General features: G+C 38.9%; 3 protein-coding genes and 1 long non-coding RNA gene across 8 annotated transcripts in view; 1 reads left to right on the top strand and 3 right to left on the bottom strand.

The window, feature by feature from the left end:
- LOC122651263 overlaps positions 1–10065 on the top strand; it is a 19933-nt gene extending 9868 nt beyond the window's left edge. The window contains exons 9-11 of the mRNA XM_043844576.1: positions 6257–6365; positions 6450–6557; positions 9765–10065. Coding sequence (XP_043700511.1) covers positions 6257–6365; positions 6450–6557; positions 9765–9892 — 345 coding nt within the window. The 3' untranslated portion in view covers positions 9893–10065. The remainder of the gene's footprint in view (positions 1–6256; positions 6366–6449; positions 6558–9764) is intronic.
- Positions 9047–20739, bottom strand: LOC122651269. The gene is made up of 3 exons (XR_006331428.1): positions 20708–20739; positions 14791–14796; positions 9047–9142 (listed from the first exon to the last, which is right to left on the bottom strand). It is a non-coding gene; the product is annotated as an uncharacterized LOC122651269 (long non-coding RNA).
- On the bottom strand, positions 11119–13276 carry LOC122651265 (dnaJ homolog subfamily B member 1). Of its 2 annotated transcripts, XM_043844583.1 has the most exons (4): positions 12986–13276; positions 12260–12693; positions 11309–11755; positions 11119–11188 (listed from the first exon to the last, which is right to left on the bottom strand). In XM_043844583.1, exons 1-3 carry the CDS (start codon positions 13148–13150, stop codon positions 11317–11319), a joined length of 1038 nt encoding a protein of 345 aa, XP_043700518.1. In that variant the 5' UTR covers positions 13151–13276; the 3' UTR covers positions 11119–11188; positions 11309–11316. The 2 variants fall into 2 exon arrangements, with proteins under 2 accessions (XP_043700518.1, XP_043700517.1); XM_043844582.1 differs by having other exon boundaries at positions 11119–11755.
- Positions 16290–24688, bottom strand: LOC122651268 (polyadenylate-binding protein-interacting protein 6-like). 4 transcript variants are annotated; one of them, XM_043844587.1, is made up of 4 exons: positions 24652–24688; positions 17702–17793; positions 17314–17665; positions 16290–16743 (listed from the first exon to the last, which is right to left on the bottom strand). In XM_043844587.1, exons 2-4 carry the CDS (start codon positions 17767–17769, stop codon positions 16582–16584), a joined length of 582 nt encoding a protein of 193 aa, XP_043700522.1. In that variant the 5' UTR covers positions 17770–17793; positions 24652–24688; the 3' UTR covers positions 16290–16581. The 4 variants fall into 4 exon arrangements, with proteins under 4 accessions (XP_043700522.1, XP_043700521.1, XP_043700520.1 ...); XM_043844586.1 differs by having other exon boundaries at positions 24646–24683; XM_043844585.1 differs by lacking the exon at positions 24652–24688 and adding an exon at positions 19431–19682.

Below are 24688 nucleotides of genomic sequence, written 5' to 3'. Positions count from 1 at the left end.
CTGGTCTTGCAAATCCGCAGTAGCAGCAACTTGAAGAAGCTTGAAGAAGAACCTTTTAAAGTTTTAAGTTATTTTGAGTAGCTACCCCTTGCATCTTGTAGATCGCGAGGTTCTTCTTCAAGCTTTAAAGTTTTAAGTTATTTTTAGTAGCTACTCCCTTCCACGATTTAGGAAGGAGAGTTTAAATTGTATTAGGATCTAGGCCCTAGACCTCTTTATATTAATAAATCATGGGAGAGGCTCCCCCAAAATTCAGTTTTTAAAAAAATATATTTCGTTTGTTGCTGCCTACTGCTGCTGTTGTTTCTCTCTTCTGAGAATGTCTTGTGAGTCATATCAAGACCCCCTTGTGAGTCATATCAAGGTTGAAGGGCTGGTGGATCTCCAGTGACTCCTTGCATCTTGTAGATTGGGAGGTTCTTCTTCAAGCTTCTTCAAGTTGCTGCTACTGCAGATCTGCAAGACCAGTAAGTTGATTTAAAATCCTGCAATTCTCCTCTTCTTCTCATCCTCCAACCCAAGCCTCCATTACCCCCATCGATTCCCTTAAACCCTAGATCATCAAAGTTTCACCAAACCTTCATCCCTTATCAGAATTCAGCCAAATTCAGACCACAGACCCCTCATACCATCTCCTACTCTTGACCTGAACCCTAGCCCCAACTGTTCATCAAAACCTTAATTTACCTTGTCTCTGTAAAACCCTAAAAAAACCTAAATCCTTCCTAGACCTAACTTGCCATTAGAATCATGCCATGTTACAACCGAACCTTCCCCCTAGCCCCTGTAGCACTCGACCTCAGCCCCTTGCCCTAACTCCCATTAGAAACCCTAATTCCAGCCTAAGTTCTAAAACCCGAAACCCTAACCCTAAAATTCTGAAATTTCAAATCCTTACCTAATCCTACCCAAACCTAGCTTATTAAACCCCTGAAAACCTGCTTATTATTATCATATAAGAGTTACCTCATTCCCCTAACCATGACCCTAGAATTTCCCTACTTTACATCAAATCTGCCCCATTGAGTTTGCCATCCAGCAGGTCCTGGATATTTGGTTCCTAGTAGATCTATCCTCCATCTAGGAATACATTAAGTGGTATCAGAGCCATGGATGAGCATGACAATCCAGTGGTGAATGCAAATCTGCCACCTGATCCCCTTGCTGCAATCCTGGAGATGCTCCAGAAGCTTTCGGCAGATCAGAAATCTGTCAATGATCGATTACAGGTTATGGAACAAAGGCAGACTACACCTCTTAGGGACAGCAATATTCCCTTAGAAGAGGACAGATTCCAAGTCAATTTTGAAATACATGGAACCTTGGGAAGGACTAGAAAACACAAGAATAGATCCAGGGATTACAGAGATCACTCTAGGAATCACAGAGAATATAGAGATCATAGTCTCATAGAGAGAGGCGCAAACATGACAGAGATGGATATAGAGAAGACAAGGATAGAATTAGAAAAGACCCTTAAAGACCTAATTTTGAGGAGTATTTAAGATCCTACTTCACTACAGATGAAGCTACCAATCGAAGATATGACACCCAAAAGGTTAAACTTGAATTGAAGGAGTTCGATGGGAATCATGATCCTCAGGTATTGTATGACTGACTTGCTGCCCTCGACGATTATTTTGATTGGTATGACTTGCCTAAAGACAGGAAAATGATTGGCATGTACCAAGCTGGTTGGCCCTGCTCAAGAATGGTGGCGCACTGCAGAGAGGGACATGGAACTTGATGGCCATGCACCTACTACCTGGGAAGACATGAGGTATGACTTAAAGGAGAAATATCTACCCAGGCACTTCTGAGCTCAGCTCCAGGATCAATTCAACTCACTACGTTAAGGAACCATGGTTGTAGCTGAGTACATGCAGCAGTTTGATGCTCTTGCTTCTCGTACTAGCACTAGAGAAGGAGCCACTCAGATTTTATCTCGGTTTCGACTGGGATTGAGAGCAGATATTGTTAGGGCTATTGGAGTGGCTGATGTTAGAGACATCAATGACTGTTTTGAGAAAGCCCTGAAGTTTGAAGAATTATTGGTTGGAAATAGAAGATTTGATTCCTCTACTGAAGGCACCAACAGAACTTTTCCAGCATTCAAGTCTACTACCAATGGTCACACTCGAGAAGGAAATTCTGCTGCAGGCCCTACTCGATCAGACTACTCTGTTGGTAGTTCTTCCCGCTCTACAGCTCCTCCACGTGTTGGTCATAAAGGTAAAGCCCCTATGGACAATAGTGATCCTTATAAGTGTTTCCATTGCAATGAGATTGGACACTATGCCAGGGAGTGCCCACAAAAGCACAAATCTGTCCATGTGGCTAAGAAGGAAGATGAAACCCCTGATGATGACAATGAACCTGATTTTCATGCATATCCCCTAGATGATGATGATGACTTAGCTGATTACTTTGAAGAGTTGGGTGGTGATGCTCAAGGTGTTTATCTTATTACTCAAGTCTTCATGGATAATGTGGTAGAAGATGGAGAAGTGATTGTGAACAATCCACAGGAAGACACTCAAGTTGCTGCACTTGAAGAAGTGGAGCTTGATGAGAAGGTTATCAACATTGAAGACCCTATGGAGGTTGAACACATAGAGTTTGTGATGCCCCCTTGGTTCTTTGAAGAGAAGGCTCCACAACTTGAAGACTATGTTCCTAATGTTCCAGCCTCAACAGAATTCTGCCCGGGTAGTGTTAGGACTGCTGCCCACATGTTGCTTCTCCCTCATTATCACAAAATTCGTAGACTGGTATCTTCACAACAGCATAGCACTTGGACTCCTACTAATGATGTCAAGAAGCTTAGCCCCAAGTTGCAGAAGTGTCGCATGGATTTCACCCATTCATCGGAGATGAATGTTTCTAAGTTGGGGAGAGTTGATGCAGATGCAAGCCTCCATGAGCTGAAGAAGCCCCCTGATCATAGGGTTTTAGTAGGAGCCTTAGATTAGTTTATACTTTGTTTATTTCAGTTCTAAGTTTTATTTTTATGTCTTTAATTGAATTGGTTCAAATTGGTTGCATCCAGTTGGTTCAATTTAAGTTGGTTCAGTTTAAGTGAAGAGCTCCTATTGGCTAGTAGGATCTTATATCCTATTGGTTGATGAGGAATCTTCTTAGTTTAAGTGTTCTAAAGTGTATTTAAGTGTTAGAGTCAATTACGTCTTTCTACCTTTTAAAATTTAAGTTATTTTAAGTAGCTACTCCCTTCCACGATTTAGGAAGGAGAGTTTAAATTGTATTAGAATTTAGGCCCTAGGCCTCTTTATATTAATAAATTTTGGGAGAGGCTCCCCCACAATTCAGTTTTTAAAAAAATATATTTCGTTTGCTGCTGGCTACTGCTGCTGCTGTTTCTCTCTTCTGAGAATGTCTTGTGAGTCATATCAAGACCCCCCTTGTGAGTCATACCAAGGTTGAAGGGCTGGTGGATCTCCAATGACTCCTTGCATCTTGTAGATCGGGGGGGTTCTTCTTCAAGTTGCTGCTACTGCAGATCTGCAAGACCAGTAAGTTGATTTAAATTCCTACAATTCCCTTCTTCTTCTCATCTTCCAACCCAACCCTCCATTACCCCCATCGATTCCCTTAAACCCTAGATCATCTAAGTTTCACCAAACCTTCATTCCTTATCAGAATTCAACCAAATTTAGACCACAGTCCCCTCATACCACCTTCTACACTTGACCTGAACCATAGCCCCATCTGTTCATCAAAACCCTAATTTACCTTGTCTCTGTAGAACCCTAAAACCCCTAAAAAACCCTAAATCCTTCCTAGACCTAACCAACCCTTAGAATCATGCCATATTAAAACTGAACCTTCCCCCTAGCCCCTCTAGCACTTGACCTTAGCCCCTTGCCCTAACTCCCATTAGAAACCCTAATTCCAGCCTAAGTTCTAAAACCCAAAACCCGAAACCCTAACCCTAAAATTCTGAAATTTCAAATCCTTACCTAAACCTACCCAAACCTAGCTTATTAAACTCCTTAAAACCTGCCTATTATTATCATATAAGAGGTACCCCATTCCCCTAACCATAACCCTAGAATTTCCCTACTTTACATCAAATCTGCCCAATTGAGTTAGCCATCCAGCAGGTCCTAGATATTTGGTTCCTAGTGGATCTATCCTCCATCTAGGACTACATTACTCAGAAGAGAGAAACAACAACATCAGTAGCCAACAGCAAAGAGACGATTTTTGAAAAAAACTTTAATTAGTGGGGGAGCCTCTCCCACGATTTCAATTAATAAGGGCCTAAGGGCCAAAATCCTAATACAATTTAAAATCCTCTCTTCCAAAATCGTGGAAGGAGTGTGACTTAATGAAATAATTCAAAGTTAAAAGTCCTAACTACCCCTATTAATTTAAAACACTTAAAACTCTTAAACTAAGTAGATTCCTCATCAACCAATAGGATATAAGATCCTAATAGCCAATAGGAACACTTCACTTAAATTAGACCACAACTTAAATTGAATCAATTGGATGCAACCAATTTGAACCGGTTCAATTAAGGACATAAAAATAAAACTAAGTATAAACTAGTCTAAGGCTCCTACTAAAACCCTATGTTCAGGGGGGCTTCTTCAGCTCATGGAGGCTTGGATCTGCATCACCTCCATTACTTCACTTCTGTCCATCAAAATCACATTAGACTTGCTGCAGATCATCTACTCCACATGGCCTCCACTCGATCCAAACTTGAGCCCCATCTGGTGGCTGGTTTGGTCTGCAGGGTATGAGTTTCTATTTTGGTGTTGATGCCATATCTTCAAATTCAGCCATCAGAATCAAGTGAGATTTTCAGCAGTGCTTCTCCTCCATACAAGCACCAATCGACCTTAGTTTGGTTACATTCTCACGGCTGGTTTGGTATGATTTACTAAAACTTCTAATTCTGCCCTTGATTCTATTTTGGATTTGTATGTTTACTTGGGACTAAATTAACCCTAATTTAGTCTTACATTAAGCCCAAGTTGCCAGTGAGATTGTGATCCATTAGTCGGTCATCCAGTGATTGACAGCCCATGCTTATTGATGTTTTTCTGGTGCTCTATTTTGTTCATTTTTTTATTGTCCTTTATCGATGCTCATGCCCTATTCAATTTGTTCTCCCCCCTGCTCAAAGCCGGAAAATAAGATTTCTCACCTATGTAGCCAAGTGCTCAATTGCGGCAATATTTAGGAATCACTGTGAAGGAACTGATCATTGGTCTGGCTGAAATGAACTAAGAGACCATATCCAAAGTTGTAAATGTCCACCATCCATTTCATTGATTATTCATTGCCAATACAAGCACAAATCTGTTCTAAGCCAGGAATGTGTCCTATCTAATTCTCTATTTGCTGTATTGGTTATTTGGTTATTGTGGATTCTCTCATTGTAGGGTCACAAGTATCCATTAGAATATGTGTAAGAATATACAGACAATAGTTTCTTTCTCTTAGTTGATGTATTAAAGGGAATTTTTTAGGACAATTATACAACCAGTAATGATGTATGGAGCTGAATTTTGGGCATTGAAGAAACAACATATAAGCAAACTAGTATAGCTGAAAGAGGATGTTGAGATAAATGAGTGGTAAAACTAGAGTGGATAAAATAATGAATGAACAAATTAGGGCTAATTTAGGCGTAGCTCCGATACATGATAAGAGGATGTCGTTTGAGGTGGCACAGACATGTACAACGGAGGCCTTTGAATGCTCTATTATGGAGCCGTGATATGATTCAGATTGGAGGATCTAGCAGAGTTAGGGATAGGCCTAAAATGACCCTAGGAGAAGTGGTGAGGAAAGACATGCATAGCTTAGCCCTAGTAAGAAGTATGTCTTTTGAGTAGAGTTGATTGAAGAAAGAAGATCCATGTAGCCGACGCCATTTAGTTTGGATAATGCTGAGTTGAGTTGAGTTGATGTCGTCAAGGAATTTATTATGGTACTCCAATATTTTGGTGGTGTGGTTACAGTCTCAAATTGAAAAATTTTCTCCTCCAACAACTGTAAGATTTAAGTTAGGTGGGCTATCTGATAGGGGAATTTCTTTCAGATGCTTGTTCTGACATTATATTGCTTTGGTATAAACATCTGTATCTTTGATTGTTAGTGCATGATATTCTGTCTTTCCCATAAGCTTTAATACTGTATCCCGAGATTTCGTGGTCAGATATAAGTACTTGTTTTTCACTAATTCTTGTTGATTAACATGTCATTTTTGTCTTGGAAACAGGAAAATGAGCTAAATTCTGGAACACAGCCTAACATTCATACCAAACCTAAATCGCAGGCACGCAAGAGAGGAAAAAGAACAAGAGCTTCTCCCAGGCAGAGCCTTGCAGGTGTTTTTTCATGCATCAAACTGCTTCATGCTTCATTTTAAATTTTGTGGTTCTATAATAGTAATGAATGTGGTGTATCTCTAGGAGCTGGTTCTTTGTGGGAATCTGGGGTAAGACGAAGCAACAGAATCAAGATAAAACCTTTGGAGTGGTGGAATGGCGAGCGATTTTTGTATGGACGCATACATCGAAGTGAGTATATGAATAAAATTCTTATATTTTTCTTCTCACTAGGTGTCCAAGGATCATTGGTATTACTTTTTCAGTATTCCCTCCTCCATGTAGGATTCTGATTATGAGCATGCAGTACTAGTTAGGTGATCTTTGTTTGTTAATTTCAATCAGTGCATCTCGGACTATTTAGGTGATATTTGTTTGGTTGCTAACTTGCTATATCATTGGTGATGCTGTGTGTAAAGAATAAAGAAGTCAAAGAGAAGAAGGGGAGAGAGGCGGTAGAGGGTGCTGCAACTCTGGAAGTCTCAACTGTTGAGTTATAACTCCCCAAAACAATTCAATATTTATAAGTATAAACCAATTAGATAACCAACACTAGGGCTGACCTAACACAAAGGGTAAAAAAGGAATATCAAAACATAAAATAAAGAAGGGGAGAAGGGAGAGTCGAGATTAGTGCCTCCCTCCCCCTCAACTCGATAACATATAACTCTGTGGAAGCTGGATACGTAAAAATAGCGAAGAAACAAAAGGTTGGAGCCTCCAAACCTCTGTGAGGTCTTCACAGTTATCTTAGGGGTGAATGGTTTCTAGAAACAACTTCAATTTCAGTATTTATCAAATCTAAAACTCTTGTCATCCTCACTCATTTTGTTTTACTGTGATTGAGTGATACTTTACAATTTTGAATGACCAAACAGCATCTGTGTAGCCGAACCCACCCATATAGTTGGGAAAAGGATTTGTTGAATTGCATTTAATTGAGTTTTCCTTACAAGTTTTGGAACTACTAGGGTCTTTCTGCAGTTGTAAATATACAACTATGGTTGATGGGTCTGCTAGGTTAGTCACCTGGCAAAGAGATCTAGGTGATGAAGTAAGTCTCTTGATTGCACGTTAAGCTGGTGACCCAAAAGGGTTCCATGTGTTGGTTGCTTCAGCCTCTACTCATGGTTTACATCAGTGATACATGGTTTTAGAGATTGGCATCGAATTGTATTGATTGTGAAGTTTATTCGCAATTACAACTGAGGTTGATGGGTCTCCTAGGTTAGTCACCTGGCAAAGAGATCTAGGTGACGAAGCAAGTCTCTCAGTATCAAGTTAAGCTGGTGACCCAAAAGGGTTCCATGTGTTGGTTGCTTCAGCCTCTACTCATGGTTTACATCAGTGATACATGGTTTTAGAGATTGGCATCGAATTGTATTGATTGTGAAGTTTATTTGCAATTACAACTGAGGTCCTGATCATTCAGATAATAACCACATAATCTGAGTTAAAATGCTCCAAGAATGCTTTAACTTTAACACCACCTTCCCCCCTCCCCCCCCACCCTCTTCCCCCCAAAAAAAGTTTCAAAATCCCGAACAGTAGTTAGCAATTTAGCCATCTTCTGTAATTGATCATAATTCCACTTGCTGGGAATGTTGGAACACTGGAAATATTTAAAAGAAAGAAAATATGCAGATAATGTCTGAGAAACTGATTTAAATTAGGGAAAATTACAAGATTATCTACTATTGGCTTTGTCTTTACAAATTTATCTACTTCTTGTTTCACTTAGCAGAAATATATAATGTTTGGGTTTCAGTTTACAAAAGTAACCAAAACAGTGGTTCTCCTCCATTTTCCTACATAACTTGACACTTTTGCCCCTAATTTCCTCTACTAGCCTTGTATCGCCAGTCCTATCGTCTTCCCCATCCACTGCAGCTGCCTCAGCCACCGCCACCTCCGCCGCCCCACCCCATTGTCTTCTCCGAACACCACCCCCTACTGCCCCGCGCTCCACCCTGCAACTATCCATCTCAATCCCATCCTTGCAACATCTCACAACCCAGTCCACCGCAAACCACCCCTGTACACCTCCATCGCACACACCGGCCCTGCCATTCACACCCCCACCCCCTGTACGACCACCACTCCCCTGCGCAGCCCCATACCCCCACCTCCCTTCCCTGCAACCTCGCCACCCTGCCCCACCATTCCCTGCTACCCCCACCCCCTGTAATCCCGCCCCACACTGCAACTACCCCTTTCCCCCCGTCCATCCCAGCCCCTGCAACCTCCCTACCCCTCTTTAATCTCAACAGCACTTGCCCGGTTTTCGACGCATTCAAGCGGACCAAATATAAGAGGCCTCTGCCTTGGCATGGACAATTTGGTTTATGATTTATTCTATTTACGCTTTCAAGTTCAAATTAACTGTTTATCCCAAAAAAAATTATAAAAAATTCAACTTCAAATTAAGTGGCTATTTATTATTAAAGGTTGTTGTGGAGATTCATGATGTTTTGGGCGATTCACGACTTAAACAAGAAGAAAACCCACATGAGAGCCTTTGGGATAACCATCCTCCAGAGCATCTTAGTAGGATCACGGAAAATAGGGCCATGAGAGGTCTTCGTGTTCATCCTCTTCTTGAGGAAACGAAGGTCCTTCATTATTCGCCGAACGAGACCGCCCAAAAGGCAGATCTCCATGTTGCGGGCTACAGAAAAAATTCCTTCGCTAGGATCGAAGCGATGTGGCCAAGCATGTGATGGTGTGCATCCACCACCATTCTTTGAGCGCAAATCCCTGACCTTGAGACCATCTTCCTCTATTGTCGTTCACGAGCGGGGCTGGCTGCAATGGCAGGGTGGTGACACACAGAGGCTGAGGACTTGCGAAGGAAAAGTGTGGTTTGTGGGCTTGGGGTGGATCGGTGGAGCCGTGGAGTTTATCGGGGAAGGGGAAGTTGGGGGTAAAACGGTGAAAAAGTGTACATGATTGAAGGGTGGAATACTGTTTTTGACAGTTTTGTAAACTTAAACCCAAAATTGGGTAGTTTTGTAAACTCAAACCTAAGGTGGACAGTTTTGTAAAGGGAAACCCAATAGTAACTAATCATGTAATTTTCCCGTTAAATTAATGCTCTACTTGCCGTAATTTTAGTTTCTCCACAGGGAATGCAAAATAAAAAATCCACACTTTCTAGGATTTTTTTATACTAACGGAAATTAATCCGAAGTAGCCATGGTCTGGAATAGTTTAAGTAATCTTATGGTTTCATTGAGTGGCACTTTTTGAGTATCATTATGTGTCTGGTTGGAGTAATCTTACGATTTCATTGAATGGAACTTTTGTCATTATGTGTCTTCCATGTATGTCATTCTTTGTCAATGTAATTCCATCTGGAAGATTCGAAAAAAAAAATTTATTTGGCTCTCTTTGTTGCAGGTCTTGAAACAGTAATAGGGTTGAAGTATGTGTCTCCAGCAAAGGATGGAGGAAAACCCTCAATCAGGGTGAAATCATATGTATCGGATGAATACAAACACCTTGTAGAACAAGCAGGTTTGCACTAGATGTTTGCACCAACATGCATTGTATCTCGATCTTTCTCTTGGTGTGCCTGGCGGTTATGAGCTGTAGCTTAAGCAGAAGTAGATGTGTATGCTCCATGTTTGTATTCTTGGTTAACAATGTAATTTGAAAAATACTCCAAGCTTCTATAATTGACATTTTCTGTTATCTATCCCCTCCCCCACAAAAGGAAAAAAAATCCAGGCTTCCCTCTACTGTAACAAATCTATCGATTTGAGATGGTAGTCGTCTTGTCTGGAGGTGATTTTGTTACCAAAGGCTGGTGTCTTGCCTGCACTTACTAATTTTGGATAATTTGGTTTACTTTCAGGTTGGTACATGAATAATTTGTTCATGGGTTAAACCTTTGATCATTGTATGGTAAGACAAAAGCACTAAACAATTATTTTGATTGATGGAGGCTGCATTTAGTTTTCACATGGAATGGAATCGTTTTATTTTGGAATTTCATAGCATCCTATTCATGAAATGATGCTTCAAGACAAACTCATCTGAGTTACGAGTGGTTTAGTTAGTGTAAACTAGAAATATGGGCATCTTAGGTTTTACTAATTGGATTCCTTCTATTTACTCAAATGATGGTGATGACTTCTTGTGTAGATTTTAGCCGAAATCGCAAGTAAGTAGATGCATTAGCAAATTAAGATGAAATGCTTTCATTCCAGGTCCAACTGTCACCATATGACTTCATAAGTAACAGAATTCCTCCATTGCTTTGCTGGCTACGCGATAGCAAGAATAGAAGTGCAAGAGCATCAAAATTAAATGCACTCTAAAACTGAGCTTCGTCAAAGCATATACTTGATTTATAATCTTTATCAAGTTGAAAAATTAATAATACGAGGATGCTGAACAACGGAAACACCCTCAATGTTTGATCAAATAGGGTTTAAAGTATATAATTATCAATGTTAAGTTCAAATTACATTATACTCTTAACCCACATAAAGCTTTCTCTTAACATTTTCATTTAGGATTATACATGCTCTCATTCGCAGTGTGGAAATTTAATTTTCATGTCAAGAATATTTGTTCATGCTGTATGGCAATCGAGCTTCCCTCACTGACATCCCTTATGATAGGCTCAAATATGAGTATACTAGAAAATGAAGTAGGCTTCCCTTTACAAAAACAGTTCGGTCATAGGTACAAGCTCCGCTAAAGAGGTTCTAAGGGGTGACCACCAAGAAGACCAAAATATAACAACAAAAATGAAAACTACACATTAATAATGGGAAGAACACAACATCCATTTTACATTGGATACACTAAATCGACTGAGCCCTATCCTGATTGATGATACTCAAATCAATTCAGACCAAAAACAAATGGGAAATGATGTGAAGAATGTGAGTCACTAATATATTTATATAGATATCTTTGTTGATAAAGATTACCCTTATAATCAACCTCCTAGGATACGCTTGAGACCTGTCTTTTGCTCAGATGTTAATCTTGTTGGGAACTTTACTTCAAATTTGATACAAAGATTGCCCCTGTTCCCTCGCTCCTTGGCGATTGGCATTCCTTCATCTGCAATCACAAGCTCATACCCTGGGTTCACAACATCAGTTACTGGAATATTCAGTTCACGACCATCCAGTGTTTTGAGGTTCACAGTGGTTCCCCCAAGTGCCTCTGCTAATGACACCTTCTGGGTGATAATCAGGTCATTGCCATCCCTCTCGTAGACATCATGTGGCTTCTCATCAATCACAAATACAAGATCTGCTGGTAGCTGGTTTGTCTGTTCGTTTCCTTTGTCTGGAAATGTGATCTTTGTTCCCTTCTTCCACCCAGGCTTCACAGTGATTGTTAAGATCTCTGACTCTGGAACTAGTCGCCTGCGAAATATTAATTTTTTTTTTTATTCAAGAGGGAGATGAGAAAACGATAAGCCCAGGGCATAGTTGTTCATTTGATCAATTGTTACTTAAAAAGTTAAACTGGTATGTGTAGGTATGATAAAATGATTTACATCCCAAGAAGAAGTGAGCGTGTAGAAAAACATCCCCATCTTAAAAACCATAATAATTCTTCCCTTATAAATGTATGATTCTGTTAGACCTGCTTGATAGCATATTCACCATTTTATATTTGTAGAAGATGTCACCAAATTCCCAGTGATCCATAATACCGATCAAGAACAAATTCACAATGGAAAGTAACCAACATTATCAAATTGGAGTGGAGTTTATACTTCGGTTGTCAGGTAAATGTTTATAGGGATAGGGTTTTTTAAACTCATTCACTCAATAGCTAATTCATAAAAAGATATGGTCAGAGCAAAAAAATTGAGAAAACATGACTGAAGCTGAGAAGTTGTGTGTGAAGAGAAGAATACATACCCACTGACATCAACCACTTTCCTGGAGATCTTCATCTTCCTTGTTGACCCAGTGTACAGCTCCTCAAGGCTACATGGTAGTTTGCTCTCCACCGGCGGTGGCTTCCGGGGCATGCCTCCTCCGACCCCCTCACTGTACGTTCGAAAGTGATTTTCAGTCCCACCAAACCCATTGAAGATCCCACCTCCATCGGATTGGAATCTCATAGACCTCCCAGGACCTGATGAACCGAACCCAAAAGGGCTATTCCCAAAGAATTCTGCAAAGATGTCCTCTGCGTTCCTTGGGTTGAACATGAAATCATTTGGACCACCAGAATTTCCACCACCAAAGGGGAATCCACTTCCACCGGAGGAACCAGAGGGAGTCGCGCCTTTCAACCCTTCTTCTCCATATTGATCATAGACCGTCCTTTTCTGTGGATCACTCAAGACCTGAATCAAAAAAAAAAATCAGTTATTTTGATTCTTTTTGCAGGTTCAAATTTCCCGGGAAAGGTTGGCCTTTTAGTGATTTTTTAGATTTTAGTTGAATTAGATAATTAAAATTCCCAATAGCGAAGAATTAAAATTTGGTATTGTCATCCATAACAGGACAAACAAGATGAAATGCAAGGATTAACAGAGACCAGAAACCTGCATTTTGTTGTTACATAGACAAATATAGAACGCATGGAAATCTCAAACCGAAATGGGAGAAAGAAAATTAGAAGTAGAGATATCTTACTTCGTAGGCTTCGGAAATCTGCTTGAATTTAGCCTCTGCTTCTTTTTTATTGTTTGGATTCTTATCGGGATGCCATTTCATTGCCAATCTCCTGTAAGATTTCTTGAGATCGTCATCCGTTGCGTTTCTATTCACCTTCAAGATGTTGTAGTAATCGACTCCCATCGTGATCGTGTAAAACGAGACGACTAAAACGAAACCTCAATCTCAAAACTTGTATTGGAAGCCTAGCCCTTACAAATGTTGCAGAAAATCTTTGTAGTTCGACCTCCAACAGGGATAGCTCCGGTTTCAATTCTCAGATCTCTGTTATTCGTCGACTGAGACCTTAAAGAAACGAAGTTGGATCTTCTTTCAGATTAGCTAATGAATCGAAAAGTTGCAGAAACAGAACGGCCTCTGTAACTCGAGCGTTTCTTCAAGAGCAAATATCTTTGAATCTCTTTCGGTTGTTCCTACTAGAATGAAGTTTCTCATAGGACTTTAAACCATTGATACCTCGAAGACCTCTGGATTCCTTCCTAAGTACGTATCACATTCTCGAAATTCGCCTCAAACGAACGAAGCTCAAATCAAATCCCAGAGATTCTTCGAAAATGAAACAACAATCAGATCACCCAGATTAATTGAAGAACCTCAAAGAAAATCAACTAAAATTCTCTATAAATTCATGAGGAATCCACCAAAGAAGAATTACGTAAAAAAAAACAAAGAAAAAACAGGCCTTCCTTGATCTTTTGTGAACTCAAAAAATTTCAAAATGGAAAGAGAAGAGAAAAGAAAGACGGACGGGTATTGAAGAGGGTAATGGGGGAACTCTAACGCGAGTTGTCAGGAGTTCAAAATTCTTTATTTGGAAAATGTATTTTGTGGTGATGGTGGTGTGAAAATGAAAATTGGCGAATTGATGATTACCGAAGTTTCTTCTTTTCTTAAAGTTTGACGCCGGCATTTTAATTGTCAGTTTTGCATTTGCGAAGGATATTTATCTCTAACCCTTTTTTTTTTTTTTTTAAATTAAGAGAGAGAAACTGAACGAAATTTACGGTCAAGTCACGTCCCTTCTCTTTCCTGTCTTCCTCTCCTCTTGTTTTTTTTTCGTTTTTGGAAGTAAGAGAGAGAGAGAGTGGTTATATATTAATGGGGTTTTACCTGGGAATTAAGTAGTAGTAATTAGTATTTTGTTTTTAAGGATAAGGATAACCCGTGAACTGAGACTTGAATTCAAGCCCGGGGTAGGTTTGATCCTTTCCCTAAACAATGTTTTGTCACTTCCTATACTTTGGGAAGAGGGATGGGGCCCACTGCAGGGGTGGGTGATTGGTGATTCTCAGTGTGCGGCTGTGATCTAGATCTAGCTGTTTGTTAGATCAGAGCCTTACCCCTGCCCGAGCAATGATCGCCTTATCCCTGCCTGAGCGCCTTGCGCAAGTCGGGGTAAAGTTGTCATTGTGCGTCTCATCGTATCTTGGCAGCACGGTTCTGCTGGACAGCTCTGCAATAGAGGATCCAAATTGTAGTTTCATTACAGTTTTGTCATTAGGAGAAGACCTAAGTTAACCGATCTACCTTTTTCCTTTTTCTAATGTTTTAGGGTTGGACCGGGTGTCGAACGGTCAGTTCAATCTGATATCAATTGATTTTGCATATATTGGGTCAAATTGAATCCAGACCAATAAGGTGTTTGGTTTACAAAAGCCAAATTGACAATGATAGCTATTGATTGTTCTGGCTGGTTTTGATCCAATGTCGATTTTTTTGGGGTTTTTTTTTTTTTTTTTTTGGGTGGGGGAGGTGTTCATTACTTCTTCCTATTTCGGTCCAAAGATTAGTTCGATCAATCTCATAGATCGGTCTGATCAATTTCGGTCTTGTAATGGTTTATAAAAATCCAAACTAATACCGGACCGATACGGTCTTATTTCAATGCCCCTAGGCCCTAGTTGGGGCCTTGAAGGTAGTGAGTGGGTTCAAACCTAAGTGGTACTTCTCTACTTGCACAAAAGTCACTGCATTTTGGTCTAAAGTGTATTGTGCAATAATATTGTATTCAGGGAAGGTTTCCCACAACGCCCGAGTACTAATTCAGAGGTATAGGAGTCATCGGCCATGAAAGCGTAAATAGGAGGTGGTTCCCCCCCCCCCCCTCCCCCCAACCTGTGTCTTGGCGTGTACGAAAGGATCCACACATGCGTGTATACAACCTCTCCATCTGTATCACTTCCACACCTTCTTGCTCTTCTGGATGGATTCTATCTCAGGTTAGTATCAAAAATCTGGTTTAAATTATTCCAATAATTATTATTAGAGTGAAAAATATAAGAGAAAAAACTTCATTAGAATTACACAAAGCTTCAAAGAAGATAGTTAGCTCGAGCAAAGTAAATTGGTTCCTTTTGATTCCAATCCAGATTAGAATCAGTCAAAATCTCTCAAAAACCCTAGAATCAGCCCCTCAGATCTGAATCCTAGATCCAACGATTTGATTCCCATTTTTGAAACATCAATTCTTAACAACAGATTTTTTTATTTTTTATTTTTTTTAATTTTTGGGTTGTAGGGTGGAAGGGAAAAGAATACCATAGGGGAAGTCTTCCGTTTTAGTCTATTTTATTATATTTTTGGGACACCTCAATATATTACTGAGGCCACAGGCCCACAATTATAAACAGAATCAATAAAATATGGGTATGATATTTTGCACATTTAGTTAAGAATAACAGTTTATTCAATATATTGAGTAAAAGTATTTTTTGAATTATTCAAAATACCCCTGACAATATCCAAATGAATAAAGAAATACAAAGAACCTGTCAAAACATGTTGTGACCACCACGTTAACTTGATAATGCACACAAATTAGGAGGAAGTCCTCGTTAAGAGGGCAATCTTGTTTTTCAATACAAAAACTATATATTTGATCCGTATAAAAAGGGGAATAAAATGTATTTTTAAATAATTTTGTAACTACTGGTAATCACGCATGACATCACAAATGCTACACACGAACTGTGTAGTGTGTAATAGTGAAAGTGAAATGAAAGCGAAAATTTCCAGAACAGGCAAGCACGCAGGCAGATCAGATGGTCTCAAGTCTCAACCATCTATCAAATCAAAATTTAGATAAACTGTATTCTATCTATTATATTGGCTGTTCCACAGAATATAATGGATAATTTGGGTTTCAAAATCATAAGATATGGTTAATTTCTTAATTTCTGGGTTTTGCAAAATACCTTCTTAGTTTTATAGATGGGCTATTACCCCTGCAAAGTGTTAACATCAAAAGAGAAAGATGATAAGATGAAAAAAACTCGCTTTCATTTCAGATGAGAATAATTTGCAGAAGAAGAACTGCACAGGGGATGATGAGCTGATTACCCATGAAACAAAACTCATGATGAAAGAAAGGAAAGACAGAATGAACAAAGCCACTAAAAATTATAACATGACATGGTTGATATCCATCAGTTCGGCAAAGGAAAGAACTACCCCCTCTCCAAATTTTTTTTTAACTTCTCACCACACAATCCAAGAAAGCAGACATCAAGCTTCTTTTCCTACCTTTCTCACACTGCAGGCGGTTAGAGCACAAGTCAAGAGGCTGATTTCAATGAACAAGACGAAGACCCATTAACTTCATCAGAGGTGGTTTGATTCGGCCTCTCAGATGTGCCTTCAGCTGGATACTCAATCACTGACACATCACCAACGTCCAAGGAGTCTGGAAGATGTTGAGAAACATCTGCAGGATAGACCTGCAAACACAGAAAACAATTAAATGATAAACCAGTCGACAAGGATCAAGGAGAGATTGAACATGGGAATAACAAGAAATACCCCCCTGCAATGGGAGATAACAAGAACTACGAAGGGCATAAATAAACATGAAACAGACTACAGAGATCAAGTGAAATCAATTCATTATCAATAGGAATTAATAGAGTTCAGTTTGTTCTAAATGCATTTTTTATGACTACCAGTGTATGGTGCTGAAATAAACTGGATACCAGAATCATATTAAAAAAAACTGATTAATCCCGAATGTTATCAAAAATGTAAATGAAAAAGACATGGTATTCCAGAAAAAAGATTAGAATACAATTTTGTTCTTATCAAATTCTGTATGAAGTTGGTTCCAGAAATTCATTGTATGGTTGAATCTGTAGGTGCCACTCGAAAGATGCAAAAGCAAATAACAAAATATAGTGTACAAATAATATTGGTGGCAGCACCTAATCTATAGGCTATAAATATGCACCTCTAGGTTAGAAAAAAGGGAATTATTAGAATAAAGGAAAAGAAGGGGGAAACAGAAAGATCATTACCTCAAGTTGATGCAGCATTTCAACTGATGCATCCAGGTCACCCTCATTTACAGAGTAGACATCGGCAAGTGACTGATCAGATATACCAGGAAACATAATGCCAAGATATGCCAGATCCATCTCAGAAGCATCACGAGTTCCCTGTTTTTCTATCTTGCCATTTGGATTCTGAGAACATGAATCATGAGAACCATAAACCGAGTGGCCCTTCTGTGTCCCATTCTCAGAATCGAGTAGTTTTTCAATGCCATGGATGCTGAAGTCAAGAGAAGCTTCTCCTTGAACTTGGTTCTGTTTAGTCACTTGTTGGTTCTCAGATGGAGCTACAGACCGGCCAGTTCCATCACCAGCTGGATGCCTGCCATTAAGTCCAAATCCTTTGTTTTCCTCCTCTCGTTTGGAGAGAGGTATGTAAGATGCTGCATATGGATTCAAAGAAGAAATTCCTGGCTTCATTGTGTAAGCTTGTGGAAGATCTTCCTGTTCAAAGATGTATCACCAGATGGAACAATAAGTAACACTGTACAATGAGAACCCATAAACTAGTGAAGTATAGCCATTTCAATAAACGAAGCATACGGGCCTACTCATAAAAAAGTTTTCTAAAGGTTGGGAGGGGGGCGAGTCTGCTAGCCATGTTGATTTCATTGAGTACAATTCATGCCTCTACAAAGGTTCCAGGTTCAAATAATGTGTATACTTAAGACACTGAAATAATTAGAAGTTCATAAGAAGCACATGTATAAAGATACCCAGAAGCTAAGCATGGACACCTCATTTACTTAATCAATAAAATACGGGGGGGGGGGGGGAAACATGCAAAACGAAAAGGGAAAAAAACCCAGTTACCTAAAACCATCCAAGATGGTCACTTAATCTAAACATTGGGGGCAGGGCACACCCAAGAAGAAAGATAAGTAGGAGAATATTAAGGCTCTGTCTGGTTGCAAGGAGGAATTAAAGGGTAGTGAAGTTATTCAAACCTAAAATGAAGTTTTTGTAATCATTATCTAACATGATTATGTAAACTATTTAAATTTTCTACAATAATTAGTAATGATACTCTTTAGATGTGATTTTTATTTTACTCTTTAAATTCAAGGGATTTGGATGGAAAGTAAAGTGAAATATAATAACCAAATAAGGAATGATTTGGAGTTAATGACATAAACATGTGGGGTAATAATTACAAAAGTTTCTTTTCTAGGTTTGAAATTTTCACTTTCCTTCCCTTTAACTCCCCTTACAACCAAACTGAGCCTAAGGGATTATGTTGGAAAAATAAATAATCTCCTTCATACCACCAGAAACACCATATCAAGGGTAAAAAAAAATACAATTTACCATTCAGGGAAAGTTAATGCTGAGATGAGCTCCTCCCATGCAGTAAAGTAAAGCGAGGTTATAGTGAGGCCCTTCTGCAGTAACCTTAAGAGCATAAGGTAGATAACTAAAGAAAATCCAGAAGCTTTGGTAGCATAAGTCCCTTTTCTCTGTAATGCCAAATCTAGGGTTATAGTTTCAAAACATATAGCTCGTGATATTTGAATAAGCAGCGCAAACAGAGGTAGGGAAAATAATTAGAATGAGTTCCTTGAATGAATGTTTGTCATCTCTCTTTTCATTCCATCCCCAATTTAAATCCAAAATAGTGGAAACAATGTATTCCACTTCATTTCCCATTGCAGGTCCCAAAGAAGGAGAACAAAACACAGAAAATGCATTAAGAATTCAGTGAAACAATAATAAACACCAATTAGAACCTCTACTCCAAAAAATGGAAACAAAAATTTGCTCAGTCTGACAATGATGGAAATCTTGAGAATTCTAGAAAGTTACTCAGAGTCCCATACAAGTGACACACCACGAGGAATCAAAGATAATACCTAACCATAATCTACCATCATGGAGTCTATCATCTCCTAGTCCGATAAGAAAAGATCAAAATTTGTCCTTCAATTAACCATCGACAATATAAAAAAATTCAAGATAACAACTACCAGATCAAACATTAGCTACTCCCACAGTAACATAAAGATTCAAAAAAATAACTTCGCAAACAGAATTAAAAAATAAAGATACAGAGCCAAGAAACGGATCGATCAAAACTAACTTGCACTTACGGGCTCCAAAGCATTAGTTGATCGGAATGAAAACCTAACTCGAGCGTTTGATCTTCAATAAAAAACCAGACTTGGAGAATCCACAATATTACGGATCGTATGAGGCGTTACAGAGTGAGGTTGCAAAAGGTATACGTAGTGAACGCAGTTCAAGCAGTGGAATCGAAAGAGAGATCCGACGCCATTAAAGATGTTTAATGATTGGGTTGAGACTCTGAAAGTAAAGAAAGCATCAAGAGAATATGAATGAAAATGGGGGAAAAAAAAAATGAGAGGACAAAGACTACCCCCGCTTGCATAGAGTGAAGAGACTTCCCTTTTTTAAGGGGTTAAAATGCCCACACCGGTAGGCCAGGCCGGCCTGACCGAATTTTTATCCTCTCAATTACCTTGCCGCGCTTGAAGTCAAGTACATCTGGTAGAGGGAGGTGGACCTCACGTAGACTCCATCTCGGGCAGTGTATTCGGGCACGGGGTAAGATAGTCATTTCTGCCTCCTCTGTTAGATGTACTTGACGTCAAGTACGAGAAGTATAATTGAGATGATAAAGATCCGGCCTGACCTGAATCGAGTGAAGCCCCAAACATGATGGGTTCAACCGTTCAAGGAATTTTTATCACCTCAAGTACAGTACACCTCAAGTGCACTAAAAAGGTACATCTGACGGTTCACCTTAGTGAGTTTGTTTAAAAGTTAAAACACTCCCCCAAGTGTATGTGGAATTTTTATCCCTGCTGTAACTGGAGCGCTGTTGTGCGCATCGTGCGGTGCAGCAGCAGCCATGTGTGCACAGCGAACCCCACTGTCGCACGATGCACACAACAGCGCTCCAATTACAGCAGCGGATAAAGGTCCGTGTATATGCACCCTCAGATGAACCTTTTTGGTGCACTTGAGGGGATAAAGTTCCTTGTTCAAGCACCTATTGATTAATAATTGAGTATTTTTTATAGTAGTCCAACAGTTACCTGATTGGGAGCAACCATTTATAGTCCGATTAGCTCGTTTAAGCCCATTTAATCTCATTATTTATTGATTAAATTTAAAAATCGATTAGTCAAATTACCTTGAGCTCAATTATGAATCGGTAAGCAATCACTTGAATAAATACGTGTTCGTACCTTAGCCTATGAGGCTTGATTACCTAAATAGGTAGAAATAGTACGGAACCTTAAATTGGTGGGATTCGATTAAGCCCAACTGAAACCTGGTAGACCTGATCGGTTGACATCCTTAACTTTCATTGAATTAACGGGAAAATACTGGCCACGCTACTCTCTTTTGCTCTCCCCCTCGCATTTTTCTCGTAAATGAATCATGTACCTTCTCAATTTTGAGTTCTACCATGCTTCTACTCACACGGTGTGGGGGATTCTATTTCATGTCGATAGTGTGGCAATTCTCTGCCTCAAAATGAGAAATGATGATTCTACGTATATTAACATTGGCACTTGGTGTAGGGATCTTTATTCTCTCAAGTACGGTGCACTCGGCAGTGCACCTCAAAGTGCATCCGACGGTAGGCAATGCACCTATACACCTTTGGCCTTTGTCGGATAGCATTGCACCGCACTTGAGAGGATAAAAATTCTCTGGTATGGAAAACCTCGTAATTTGGTGTGTCATACTTTATCGTTTGACCACAAAACATGTATCGGAGGTCTACAAAAAATGATTCAGATTGTTTTTACGAGTTCATCTCTTGGGAGAGCTTCTCAAGTTTTTAAAACCCGGAATTGAGCATGAGATCATCCTCCTTCAATTACCATCAAATTTGTTCAAAATCTACCAGAACTCAAGAAAATGAAATTCGGAAGAGCATTTCTACATCTGTTTGATTTTTTACCGAGTTTTTTTATTCAATAGTCTTGTAGATCTACCTATAAAAGGTATGAGTTTCATTGAGTTTCTATTAGGGGTAAAACACGTCGGGGTTTTTTTAAACCCCACCCCAACACTTAATCCTCTTAGCTCAGCCCAGGCCCAATTCTAGCGAGCTGGGCTGGGCTCAACCCGATGCTTCAGCTCAGGCCCTGTCCAGAGAGGCCGCAGCCTCAGGTTTATAGGGCCAAACTTACACCCCTAGTTTTTACTATTTTAGTGACTGAAAAAATATGAGACAAGCGCGAAATCATAACCGATTCTGATTCACTTTTATTAAGATTGTAGAGCATTTCTGTGCCCAGATCGATTACCCGTGAGAAGTAAATGATGCCTAGGCTTTTTAGAATCCCATTAAAAGCCAAAGGCAAAGATGTTTCCCCAAAACATGCACAACATACACTTTGTTTTAAACTCGTGAATGTGTAAACTTTTCCACTCTCAGAATCAAATCCACATAGTGGATCTAAAAGTGATACTGACGATAGAAATTCATTTTTTGGGTCAACAACAGCTATCAAAATTGATTCAAAGAAAGAGAAGTACGACATCCTCTGAGATAGAGAAATTCACTTCCTATGCTCATATATAAGCTACAAGGTTTTCTTTGATATAAATATAAAGGAAAAAGATCTCTACTTGATGGAGTTTCCTACGCCCTCTCACAAGGCACTGTAAAATGATACCTCTACCCCCGGGATAGATTCCTAGGCGTGCTCTCCCATTGGTCTAGACACTTGTATAGAAACCATGCGACCAAGTAGAGGGGTAAGAAAGTCATTTAATTTCAAAGGGGGTTATGAATGTGATAGTATACTGTATAGTAAGGTAACACCCTATGTGCTAGCTTACTTTGGGCGAAGAAAAACTTGGTCCAAACGTAGAGGATTAGAATATCTGATCAGTGTTTCAAAAACAGGGCTGGTTCAGATTCTGATCAATCCGGCTCATCTGGTATTTATACAGATACTAGGGTTAAAGATTTAAAACATAGGCTCCAAGACTGATCCAAACTAATTTCGATCCGATCCAAATCTTGATTCCTAATTCTGTGTTTATTTTAACTCTATATCGGACCATGACATTTACTATGAATATCCATCATATCATGCCAAGTAGGAGTGTCGATGGACTTGTTTGATACGAGAATAATCGTTATCATAATTAATACTCTTAAAATATTACAAAACCTTACTAGACTAAGGGTGTTAATCGGTTCGATTCTGATTAATTGATTCAGTTTTTATTCGGTTCAAAGTATGAAAAAGGTAGAAATCCAAACTGAATGTTTATTAAACAATTCAAATATCCGAAATCTCAATTGATAAACAGTTCCGGTTAAACCGTTTTTATCAATTTCGGGTTTCAATTTTGTTTTCTGGTTTGACTTAACAACTTTGCTCGCAATGACGAACAAACGGCAAATAAAGAAATCTGATGTTGTTGGACTTGAACCCACGGCATCTTGACCCAAATTGGGACTATAGAAATAAAAATAGTTTAAAATAATTTACATTGTGTAAATTTATTACAATACACTAGAGAGCGTATATATAACACCAGTACTAGCCAAATTTTTATTTTTTTCAATTTAGTATGTATAAGTTCGATAATGTACGGGTTGTAATTGGTTTTAATTGGTTCAAAACAACCGATGATTTACATGGCTTCACTTCTTAAAATCAAAATCAAACCGTTTAATAAATGATTTCACTTCTTAAAATCAAAACCAAATAAATCAATTAGTAAATGGTTTATCCATTCTGGTTTAAATGGTTCGTTTCAATTTTAGGAAATAATTTCAATTTGCAATCCACACCCTTACTTTTCCAATACCATACACAACCCTTACCTGGTTCTAGTTTAACATTGAATGGGAACAAAAGCCCCCATCAAAATGACAAAACACCCCCCTCCCCAATGTTACCAAACAAGAATGTAATGTTTTCCTTTTTTTTTTTTGGGGGTAAAAGTAATGTTTTTCATTGATTGAGCATGGTCAAAAGACCTTACATGAAATATAAATGTACTAGGAATGTGAAAAATCCATCCTAGAATAACATAAGACAACTGTCAATACATCTTGCATCTTTACGGATTACGTTGAGAATCTGAAGGTGGACGAGACGGAAGGTCCAATACCTATGAAATATCAAGGAAAAATACAATGTGAGCAGACAAACATAAAGTAAATAAATAACAAGCTAGGGGAAGTGAAAGAATAAGAAGAGGTTGCTCCCCAAAGATTAGAAGGTTTTTTAGGGAGATTTATTTATCTATTTTGGAAAATATTAACTGGTCGATTTGAGCTTCAAGGCAGTGTTTGGTATGCATTCTAGGTCGAATGCAATAAAAATAAATATTTTTATTGTCCAAGAATGTGACATCGATCAATTTGGAATGCATACCAAACATAGCCCAAGTTTGGCGACACAATACAGTAAAAATCAACAAAAGAAAATTTTCATACTAAACGATGAATGTGTTGAAAGAATTAAGTTCTGCAATGTCCATCGTCATCAGAGGCTATATTAGATTGTAAAACAAATAAAATTAAAAGAAAGAAGGAAAGCAGTAGAGAGGTTCACCTCATTAACAAAAAAAGAGAAGTAATGGAGCTGTGAATTCTGGTCTCCAAACTCGCTCTCGTCAGTGATTGAACTTTCCAGATCAGATTCAGAAAACAAGAAGTAATCCGGTGAATTCAGGTGTACCGCAGAAGACTCGCTCTCGTCAGTGATTGAAGTTTCCAGATCAGATTCAGAAAACAAGAAGCAATGCGATGAATTCAAGTGTACCACAGAAGACTCCCTCTCATCATCAATGCTTGAGCTTTCAACATTATTAGATTCAACAAAAGAGAACTGTCGTTGCTGTAGTGGTTGATAATCAAGGTAAATCTGGTGCACAAGATAATCATATTCAGGGAAAAGTTGGAGCAGAAGTTGATAACATTGATAGTCATAATAGTAGTTGGTATTCATTAATGTGACTGAACTTTGAGCAGCAGGAGAGAAATAATCGTTATTCATATCTGATTCTACGTGGAGATTGAAGCGGATATAGTGAAGTGAGGTTCTGTGTTTTATATTTATATATACAGAGCTGAGAAAGGGGTTTGGGCACAAAGCAATATATCCTATTCTTGTTAGGATTAGGATTTAGTGATTAAGTTAATAGTTTTAGGAAGTTCGATCGGTCCTTATTGGATTCGGATTTCCTGTTCTATCTCTAACATCTTCCCTCCTTTTCAAGATTCAAAAAGAACTTTGCAACCATAATTGAAAAAAATAAAATGAAACGGATCGATCAAAACTAATAACTTGCACTTACGGACCGCAAAGCATTAGTTGATCGCAATGAAAACCTA

Source organism: Telopea speciosissima, chromosome 2, assembly GCF_018873765.1.
Source record: "Telopea speciosissima isolate NSW1024214 ecotype Mountain lineage chromosome 2, Tspe_v1, whole genome shotgun sequence".
Taxonomy (NCBI): domain Eukaryota; kingdom Viridiplantae; phylum Streptophyta; class Magnoliopsida; order Proteales; family Proteaceae; genus Telopea; species Telopea speciosissima.
This window is presented reverse-complemented; position numbering and strand designations above follow the sequence as displayed.

Bases quoted from the DNA above. Each gene is read 5' to 3' on its own strand.
- LOC122651265 (XM_043844582.1), bottom strand. From the start codon at position 13,150: ATGGGAGTCGATTACTACAACATCTTGAAGGTGAATAGAAACGCAACG. The intron at 12,694-12,985 runs GTAAGATATCTC...TTTTTGATTCAG, and splicing joins AGATTTCCGAAGCCTACGAA to GTCTTGAGTGATCCACAGAA. The intron at 11,756-12,259 runs GTATGTATTCTT...AATATTTCGCAG, and splicing joins AAAGTGGTTGATGTCAGTGG to GCGACTAGTTCCAGAGTCAG.
- LOC122651268 (XM_043844587.1), bottom strand. From the start codon at position 17,769: ATGAAGCCAGGAATTTCTTCTTTGAATCCATATGCAGCATCTTACATA. The intron at 17,666-17,701 runs GGAAAACAAAGG...TGGCAGGCATCC, and splicing joins CCTCTCTCCAAACGAGAGGA to AGCTGGTGATGGAACTGGCC. The intron at 16,744-17,313 runs GTAATGATCTTT...CTGTGTTTGCAG, and splicing joins AAATGCTGCATCAACTTGAG to GTCTATCCTGCAGATGTTTC.